Genomic DNA, 11,031 nt, shown 5'->3' with positions numbered 1-11,031 from the left:
ACACACACACACACACACACACACACACACACACACACACACACACACACACACACACACACACATCAACAATATCAATAATAAGGATTACTTCGAAGTAACATAGCACTACCCATAATTCTTTTAATTTATATACAGCTTCTCATACACCAACTCATGTTTCAACTGCACCGATTAGTGACCGTTGTAGTTGCAACCCTGCTATAATACCAGTGCAGTTTCTTCAGGGTACATACTTGATATCCTTCGATTTGACCGCTTAAAGTTTTTCGTTTATCTACTCTGCGTTGTCTGATATAGAGTTGTCCGTTAAGTTAGACGCGAACCATCTCCATTTCAAGTTTTCATTGGATAATCACTTATAGTTCATTATTTCAAAATATTCTGTTGTTTAAATATTTATTACTCATTTATACTTTACAGATGCGAATTTCCTCATGTGCAAGCATCTCGAAGCTTGTTCCTGTCTAGAATTTTCTACGTTACTCTTGGATGCAAAGATTTGGTAAAATTCTTCTAAACATGGATCACATCTTTTGGTTCTAGGCGTGTATGGTTTTGCAGTATGGTTTTGTTACTGTCCTTAAAAGACCAGATTAATTTGCTAAGATTCGTTTTGAACCTTTTATTTTTATCGCTAAATGAATTCAAATGATTTGCCAGTTTTCTCTTGAAAATTCATGATGACTCACCGATCTAAAAGTATTCATTACCCTCAGATGGAACTTTACATCTTTATATTACGTTTTTAGTCTTACACTTATATATATATATATATATATATATATAAACGAAAATAAATAAATTCGAATTAATCCATTTTGATAAAGAGGTTGCACTTGAGCTTCCATACACTCTTCCCTCGGGCGAAAACCTTATCGATTCTGGTCTCCCAGATCTCTCATCGTCTTCCAGGGACAATATTATCTCTGGAAGACGATGACCGATCTGGAAGACCTTCCACGAGCATCACCTTCTTAAATGTGGAGAAAATTCATCAGCTTATGCATGAGGATCATCGGAGGACAATCAACGATATTGCTGATGTCGTTGGTCTGTCATATGGGTCCGTGCAGGCTCTCCTAACGTTTGAATTGAACATGCGGCGTGTCTCTATCGAGTTTGTCCCCCGCCTGTTGACCATTGAATAGAAAGAACATCGCATCGAAGTCTGTCAAGATTTCTGTCAGCGTGCCGCTGATGACCCATCCTTCAAGGATCATCACCGGTGACGCAAGTTGGGTTTACGAGTATGACCCTGAGATGAAGTAGCAGTCGTCACAGTGGCAGAGCCCTTCATTTTATACGACCGAAGAAGGTACGACAGAGCCGCAACTCCATCAAAAGCATGTTCATCGCTTTTCTTGCCATCCACGGTATTGCGCATCGAGAATTCTCCCCCCACCCCTCCCAGGGCCAGACTGACAATCAAGAGTTCTACTATGACGTTTGAGGCGTTCGAGGGAGGGCGTTCGGCGAAAGCGACCGGATCTGTAACGCGCGAAGAAGTGGATTCTTCACAATGACAATGCATGCAGTCACTGGGTTCTCCTCACTCGTGAGCCTCTCGTCAAAAACATGGTATCACTTTCGCATCCATCCCATTCACCGGCGGACTCCTCTCTCTTCCCCAAGATGAAAATACAGTTCAAAGGTCACCGTTTGAACACCGTTGTCGAGATCAATCGCGAATCGCAGACGGCCATCGACTCGCTTATGGTGAACGACTTCCAGGCCGGATTCCAAAAGTGTCAGGAATGCTGGGACCGGTGTATTGCTGCGCAAGGTGACAATTGCGAAGGAGATGGTGTTAAAACTAAGGTAAATAAGTTATTTTTTTTTTATTAAACATAGCTAGTCCGGGAACTTTTTGATACCACCTCGTCCTCCACGTACAAAGTGAACTTAAGCCTATAAATGATACTTTTAACTACAGAGCTTACTGGCTGAGGAAGCTGGCTACAGTCGTTACATCAAAATCACAGTCGACCGTTTAGTAGAAATATATTTTATATTCTACATATGCAAGAATGGCTGTGTGGTTAAGAAACTTGCTTTTCAACCACATAGCAACGGGTTCAATACCACAGCGCAACACCTTGGGCAATTATTTTCTACTATAGCCTTGGGTCGGCCAATCCCTTGTGATTCAATTTAGTAGATAGAAACTGTTTGAAAACCAGCCACATATCTCTCTCTCTCTCTTTCTCTCTCTTTCTCTCTCTCTCTCTCTCTCTCTCTCTCTCTCTCTCTCTCTCTCTCTCTCTCTCTATCTATCTATTACATATATATGTGTGTATATATACATATGTTTATATATATAATATATAATATATATATATAAACACGCACACACATACACACACGCATACACACACATATATGTGTATGCGTATGTGTCTTTATGTCCATGTTTGTCACCCCTACCACCACTTGACAAACGGTCCTGTTATTCTTTCATTCCTGTAACTTAGCGATAGAGTAAACAGCCCGATAGAATAAGTACCAGGCTTTAAAAATAGAAAAGCATAAGTATATGAGGTCGATTTGTTCGTCTAAAACCCTTCAATTCGGTGCTCCAGTATGGCTGTAGTCCAATGGCTGAAACGTGTAAAAGATACATCTGTATATTCTTTCAGTGTCAGCTTAACATTGTGAAGATTGTAGTGTAAAATGATTGAAAACTATAAAACAAACGTTAGATATGGTTACTTCCTTTGTTATTAATTTGATTTAATTTACAATGCGGCATGGTGGCAGAATCGTTATGGCGCCAGACAAAATGTATTTCTTCTGGCTCATTACATTCTGGATCCAAATGCCAACGCGGTCGGCTTTGCATTCCTTCCTCTTGGCCTTGGTAAAATAAATATCAGTTGAGCACTGGTGGAGGGTGATGTTAGGCACTTCACCCTCATCTCAAAACTGCTCACCTCGTCCAAAAATTAGAAATTTAATCATGACTCGGTCAACGTTACCTTTCATCCTTCCGGCCACAATGAAATAAGTGCCGGCCATATAATCGACTGCTTCTACCTCAGAAATTTCTGTCTTTTTGCCTCGGTAAGAAATCAATTTAATGCTACATTTTTAATAAGATGTATGCCCTTGGCCTTTTCTAACATGTAACTCACTTCTAGGCACGGTTTCAGAAAGGCATACCTGCATATAAATCTCACTTGACATATTTGCAGGGAGCTTGTTTTGGGGTATAAATATTATTGAAAATTCTTGCGTAACATCGTGTCGACCGGCGAACAAGTAAAGCACTTACACTGCATATGTGTGTTCGATAATGTTCATAACACTGCTGCTTCTAATTCATATTTGAATTTATGCATAGTTCAGACATACCAGCAGATAGTTTCTATACCATTTTACATATAGTCTGCCGACCGGTGTCCTTGGCTGAGGTGGTACTGTTATATGGTGAATCTTTGTTTTGCTGTGCTTCGCCCTTGTTCGTCGATTTTTGCGATGGCTGAAACGAAGGAACAGCTTACAAGGACGCTGCTATGAGCAAAACGCAAGTTTTCGGGTGGTTTTCAAGCTTTAGGAATGGTCACTTATCGCTTGAGGACCAACTTCGTTCAGGGCGACCGTCGACCTCCCAAACGAATGAAAACATCATGAAAATTCATGAACTGATCTTGGAGGTTCGTCACTGAACGATTGACGAACTTGTTGATATGATTGGTTTGTCATGGAGCTTCTGCCAACGAATTTGGAACGAGTAATTGCGAATGCAAAAAGTTTCAACAAAATTCGTGCCTCACTTGTTCACGGAACATCAAAAGCAGTCACGACTGAATGCATGTTGTGACCTGAAAGAACAGCTGAAAGTTGAACCGAACCTTTTTTCGTAGGTCATCGCTGGTGGTGAATGCTGCTGCTACGGAATTTGCAGATGTGGAAGAGATGAAGAAAAAAAATCAACGGAGGCGTTAAAAGGTATCACTCCGCAAGAGTCCCAGCACTGCTTCGAACACTAGCAAATGCGTCTGGACCGATGCATTGCTTCAAATGGAGAATACTTTGAAGGCGATAAAAGTGTAAACGTAAAATTAAGTGAATAAGATAATATTCAAAAATTCCGGCTTCTTTTGGGTACCCCTCGCATATCATTATTTTATATTTTCAGTTAATAAACAGTAACGTTGTTGGTTATATGTACTTCCAATGAGCCAGTCACTGGTTCGCTGTATTTCTCACGGCGCAGATGACGAAGTAGTATGTGGTGTCGGACAAATATTGCAAAGAATTCTCTTCGAAGAGTACCAGAGTTTTCGTTTTATTTTTATTTATTTATTTATTTATTTTTCACCGATGTTTATATCCTGCAGCAACACACACACACACACACACACAGACACGCACAGACACGCACAGACACGCACGCGAGCAGTTTCTGACTTAATTTCACTCACAAAGTATTGATCAAATCGAGGTAGACGGCACTTGCTCACAGTGTCGTACAACTGGAACGAACCAGGAGCCATTTTGTTGCAAAACGAACCAAACAAACATCCCGCTAATATATTTTTTAAAAAAATAATAATAAATGCGCCCTTTTAAAACCTAGCCAGGCTCATGGGCCCGGTTTCCCGGTTTCAATGGCGTATGTGTTCCCCAGCTGGACAGGACACCAGTCCTTCGCAGCGTTACTCATTTTTGCCAGCTGAGTGGACTGGAGCAACGTCAAATGAAGTGTTTTGCTCAAGAGCACAACGCGTCGCCCGGTCCAGGAATCGAAACCAAATCTTACGATCATGGTGCCGACACCCTAACCATTAAGCCACACGCCTCCCGCTAATATATTAATCTGTAATAATTTATATACGCATGTCTTCTCATGATTTATTATAATAAAAATCTGTGGTTGCACTAATGTCCATGTTATCTATCTTAATGCAGTTTTAGCGTTTCTTCCATCAAAGATGAAGTCCGTTGATAAAGTGAAATTGAATGATTTCTCGAGTGTTAGCATTTTGCTATAAAGGGAGAAAGCCTTAGTAGAAGTTTTCTAATGTAATTAATAAATTACGTTCAGTGCTATGGAGATCTGAACGAAAGTATTGTTAAATGATTCAGACGTACAACTATAGACATGATGTAGACGTCGTACAAAATAAAATATCATTAGCATTCATATTATTAATGTTGCTAGTAACTGTGAGGGATGCGAGCTGGCAGAATCGTTGGCAGGCCGGGCAAACGTTTAGCAGCATTTTGTCCGTCTTTATGTTCTGAGTTTATATTCCACCGAAACCGATTTCACCTTTCATCCTTTTGGTGTCGATAGAGTACTGGGGGTCGGTGTAATCCACAAACCCCGCTTCTCTGAAATTGCTGCCCCTGAGCCGAAATTTGAAGCCAATATTTCTTATGATTGAATAAATTTTGATAGCAACAAAAACTTTTGCTTTAATGTCGGCTTGCATTAATTCTTTTCTGGAATGATGTTTAGGTAATATTATTCAAGATTCAATTATAATTTGCCATCTAAAATGGAACAATTACATATTTAATAGCCATCTGTGTATCATACACAATATATACACACTATTGATAAACTAGTTACTACAGTAACATTTCTTATGAATATATCTCTTATGCACACAAGACAGACAGATAGATAGATAGATAGATAGATAGATAGATAGATAGATAGATAGATAGATAGATAGAGATAGAAAGAGAGAGAGAGGGGGGGAAATTCGCCCCAGTAATGACCAGCAAGAGCGCAAGATGCATTTCGGCCTTTTAAGTCCTTTTAAGTGGCGCGTACTCGCAATTAGTTACATGCTCGAACGAGAAATCGTCCTCTCTGATATAGGAATAATTGAATAAACATTCGATAATGTTGCGCACAAGTCCACAAAAGATGTTATCACTGGACTAATACCGTAGTAATTGGCCTATCTATACTTACTGTCTACAGTAAGTATGATTCATAAATGACTGTTTTAATTAAATCCTGCTTCAATTGCAAATACCATATAGGTATTTTATATTTTAGAAAAATGAAAGTGATTAAAATTTAGAAGAAAACATTTTCATATATAAAAAAAGGAATCGTTGACAATTAATGAACACAAACAAAATTAAGTCGAAATCAATTTATTTACAACAAAGAATCTAATGCAGACTTAATAAAATTCTTGAAACGGTCGGGTTCGATTGCATCGATGACATCAGATCTCGGTTCGAAATTCTGCGAATGGTAAGTACCTTCTATTCCACTGTATGTCTCTTCATAAAATGTATAGCGTCTTCGGTCGCTGTATGCGAAGAGTTTGATACGGTATAACTGAAACGAGACAGTAATGTAATATAAATGAGCTGCACAAAACAACAACAACAATAACATCACAAAAACCACACACAAAAATTACATATGAAATGAGGAATGGAAACCAGAAAGTGGGCGTGAAATAAAGACATTTTTAAACAGTGAAATTATGTGGAATTTGAAGTAAAGAAACTGTATGAATTCGCGATATAATCTATATTTCAATGGCTATATGCTTTAAATATATATTAACTCTCTTTGAAAGTAATGTGAGCATCACCAGTCCTTTTCAAATTCGAAATCTGCTTATGCTTAAGAACTTTAGGGGGCTGGATTGTTGCATAAATATGACTCTTGAAGAATATGCCTTCAAGCCATGTTTTGAAGGTACCTAATATATTCTTTAAGATATGCAGCCATTTAAGTAATCAAAGAAAGCTATAAGAGACATTCGCCGTTCTTATTAGTTCTAGTAAATTGAAATCCTTGAAAAAATATATAGAAACGTGTGTACAATGTAAAGTCAGGGCTTATAAACTTAAAGAGAATTAATGCGGTAGAATAGCGGACTTGAAACGTTAGATTAAAGCGACTAGAAATAGACTTGCCGCCATCATGAAATTGATATCTTTGTTATTAGGGCGTAGTAAAGGAATTAAACATATCAGAGACAGCAGATTACTTATGTGATATAATTACTGGTTTTACTCATTAAATGGTCTAAATCAGAGTTGATCATCTGGTAAATAAGCGATTGTATAAATTTCAAGAAATATTCAGAGAAAAAAATGTCTTAAAATTGTATTGTTCTTGAACAGAATATCGGAAATAGAAATATCTGTGAAAGATATAAAAGTACAAACTCCATTTATTAATGGCTTCACTGTACAAGATATAACTGTAAAAGGTGAGATTTAAATATTGAATGAATTTTTTTTTTATGAGTTAATAATAAATAAAGTACCTTAAAGTCATCTGAATACGATAAAGACATTGATTTATGTATTTGGAGCTCATAGGATCGTTTTTCATGATTTCTTTCTACATGTTTTATTTCAAGAGGCGTGTGTATGTGTGGAGGGAAGTACCAGGGCTTTCTGAGACCATCTGCCTCAGAAAAGTGCCCTATCCAGAAAGATATCTGACTTTCATCCATTTAATGGGATGTTTTCCCTTTGAACGGCAAATCGAGAAATTAATTTTTTGTAACTAAACACTTTCAAACTTTGAACATTGGTAGAATGTGTCATATAAAACATCTTTTACTCTTAGCGTTGTTGAGAAAAGTTTATATTTTCAAAGTTATTTCGTATTAAAGTAGTCGTATTTCGGTAATTTCAACCAATCAATGACGTGTATTCAGCTGAATAAAATTACTGCCGTTGTTTGTCAACAACAACTATCAGCGGTGTATATTTCGTTTGTCACTGTTATTTATGACATCGTTCGTGCGTTTGTACTTGTTTTAGCTTTAGGGTTTTAGGGTTAGGATTAGAGTTTTAGGGTTAGGGTTTTAGAGTTAGGGTTAAGGTTAGGGTTTTATGGTTAGGGTTTAGGGTTTTAGGGTTAGGGATAAGGTTTTAGGGTTACGGTTAGGGTTTTAGGGTTAGGGTTTTAGGGTTAGGGTTAGGTTTGGGGTTTAGGGTTAGGGTTAGGATTTTAGGGTTAGAGTTACGGAAAAAAGTGAAAAAAATGAAGAAATTGGAAGGGGAGGGGAGGGGGCAAAAAGTCTTTCCGAAAATAGTAGCTGAAAAACAAGAAAAAACCTAAAAGCAGTAGAAATGCACGAACGATTGTGGTGGTGCCATGAAGTAAACATGCTTCAGATACACTCGTTTATTCATACAAGCGTAACTGAGATGAAATAATAACAGTGACAAAAGAAATATACACTCACTGGAAGTTGTTGACAAACAACGGCAGTAATTTTATTAAGCTGAATACACGTCATTGATTGGTTGAAAATACCGAAATACGACAACTTTAACACGAAATAACTTGAAAATACAAACTTTTCTTAACAACACTAAGAGTAAAAGATGTTTTTTTGACACATTCTACCAGTGTCCGATGTTTGAAAGTGTTTAGTTACAAAAAATTAATTTCTCGATTTGCCGTTCAAAGGGTAAAGGTCCATTTAATGTTGCAAATATGAAACCTGAGTTTCATCACAATGAAACCTGCTGTTTCAAAAAGGCAATAATAACTTAATGAAGTGGTAATTCTTTTAAGAACCCCCGAACAATACCAGTATTAAAACACACGAGTGAAACACAAATCTGGTGGCTTCTTAATTTCAATATATTTTCTAAATTTGACTCAAGATCACACGTTTTCTTCGCTTTTTAAGTTGTTGATTGTTGTTTGTTCCTTCTCGAGCCATGCCTGTCTCATAAGGGCCGGTTTCTCGGTTTCATTGGTGTATAGGTTCCCCACCTGGACGAGACGACGGTCCTTCTCAGATGAGCTGCTCTATGCAGGAGGAAAGAGTGAGAGAAAGTTGTGGCGAAAGAGTCAGTAGAAGTTCACCATTACCTTCTGCCGAAACTGCGTGGAGCTTAGGTGTTTCGCTCATAAACACACACATCGCCCGGTCTGAGATTGGAACCCGTGATCTCTCGACCGCGAGTCCGCTGCTCTAACCAATTGGCCATGTGTCTCACTGGCTTTTTTTAAGTTTGTTGGAACAAATGCAAGTCATTAACGTCTCATTTCTTTAACAGCAACCAAACATTTTTCTTTATAAGATAAAATTTTGGGGAGAATTCATTTATGTTATTATTCCAGCTGACTGCCTAAGTTATTCAATCTCGTTAATCATATTAAATTTTTTTTTTAGGTGTAAACCAACAGAAAATAGTTTTCGTTTTAGTTTACAGTACTACTCTGTATGATTAAATTAGAATTGTGATAGAACAATAATCTTGAATCCTACTCCACAGATTTTGAATGTTCTGTACAAATCAGATTTTAACCGACTAACAATAAAATGTCTCTTATAGATTTAGTGCAATCAGCAATAATGACAGAGTGCCTATCAAGGATATCAAAATAGCAAACACGGTCAATGATGTATCATTATGAAGAGATCATAACTTAAGGATAAGAACTGGGTTTTGATATAAATAGTTTAAAAGAATAGCCATGTATGCATCATGTACGCGCATTGTTTGTAGGCCCGTTGCTGCTGTGTTTGTCCTGAGATAACATCACTTATGTACTTGGTGTCTTAAAAAAAAACAATAAATATCAGAGAGATATACTGGATTAACAAAAAGAAATAATTACCTTAAAATAAGGTTTCAATGGATCAGGATATCTCAGAATTCCAACGTCCACTACATCACGAGTTACCTTTTTGTTGGCATAGAATAGAGTTGCAAAACTTTCGACGGCGACACCAGTAGCAGAAGCAATATTTTTAAAATCCTGCAGTTCGATTTTAGTTGATTGATACACATCTGAATCATTAAGCAGTTCTTTGAACCAGGAATCAACTTTTATCGCCTATATATGAACAAGAAATTGTTTTTTTTTCTTTCATTAATTATCAATATAATCATTTTGTGTTTAAAGAGATTCATTGAGATTATGAAAAAAATTCTAAGAGATTAACGCAGATTGTATGTGTATATATATGCGCGTGCACACACGTATTCAAAAACGCACGCACGCACGCACACACACACACACACACACACACACACACACACACACACACACACACACACACACACACACACACACACACACACACACACACACACACACACAAACACACATATACACCTTGATTTATTTCTTGATTTATCGTAATGTGTCAAAAATATCCGTCGTACACGTCACTGATGCAATTCCACAACACACATTGAAACTCACTGGCTGGTTATTATTTTCTGTTCTACTTTCACTTTCTTTTTTTCCTTTTCTTTTTATTTATTGAAGTAGTTAATCATTTTTAACTTGGCGATTTATTTTAACCTGTCAAATTTAATATTTATTTCTTCGGCACCCATCCAACCAATAAAAGAGAAATGCTTAAGAATCTGCTGATCGTCTTGCCTGCATACACCTTGCTAGTATTTGCTGCAGCACCATTCGTTTAGGGGACCCTTTAGAAAACTAGAGTATCTTAGCATGTGCTGCTTCTTTTGGAGGAATCGACGTTTCGTTTTGGTGTAAAAACTAAACCGGTAAGAAAAATTGGGATGAAATAGTAGTTTAGTTCCAAGTGGTGGCTGAGTTTGCAGGCACAGAATCAATACTATTTTGCAGGGTTGGTTACTGTACGTGAGCACGGATCGTTGTATAGCTCAGTTGCTTCCCGTTATCCCAGATTGGCACCAAGCTAGACAACGGTTCCTTTCAAATTGGTACGGCTTTTCGCATGGTTTCGTGTACAAGCCGAATGTATGGTAGAATATCATGGTACAGTTTCAGAGCTGGAGATGCTCCCGACATGCCGAAGTTAATAATACAATCAAAGGATCTCGAGCGTCTGTGGGAAAATCGGTTATTTTGGAGGCTACCGGTCAGGATAACGATAAAGGCAAAACCCTAGACGGAGTGATCTGTTTTCTGTACGCCTAGGACCACCGTTTGTTTCTGAAACACCACTGCCTCCAAGATTTAGCCAGGATACTGTGATCCATTCATAGGATGTTTCGAAGTGGGTCGAGAAAAGGAAGCGGGGAAATTACGCTTACTTTTAGTCTCTCTCTCTATCTCTCTCTCTCTCT

General features: G+C 37.8%; 1 protein-coding gene across 1 annotated transcript in view; it reads right to left on the bottom strand.

Annotated features, from left to right (window-relative positions):
* Nucleotides 1-6,104: 6,104 nt before the first annotated feature.
* The window catches only part of LOC106883829 (uncharacterized), a 16,214-nt gene continuing 11,287 nt past the window's right edge, over nt 6,105-11,031 (bottom strand). The window contains exons 5-6 of the mRNA XM_014934968.1: nt 9,581-9,799; nt 6,105-6,310 (exon numbers count right to left, since the gene is read on the bottom strand). Coding sequence (XP_014790454.1) covers nt 6,125-6,310; nt 9,581-9,799 — 405 coding nt within the window. The 3' untranslated portion in view covers nt 6,105-6,124. The remainder of the gene's footprint in view (nt 6,311-9,580; nt 9,800-11,031) is intronic.

The sequence above is a fragment of the Octopus bimaculoides genome, chromosome 6 (genome assembly GCF_001194135.2).
Source record: "Octopus bimaculoides isolate UCB-OBI-ISO-001 chromosome 6, ASM119413v2, whole genome shotgun sequence".
NCBI lineage: Eukaryota > Metazoa > Mollusca > Cephalopoda > Octopoda > Octopodidae > Octopus > Octopus bimaculoides.
Note: the sequence above shows the minus strand (reverse complement) of the source record. Positions and strands in the feature narration are given on the sequence as shown.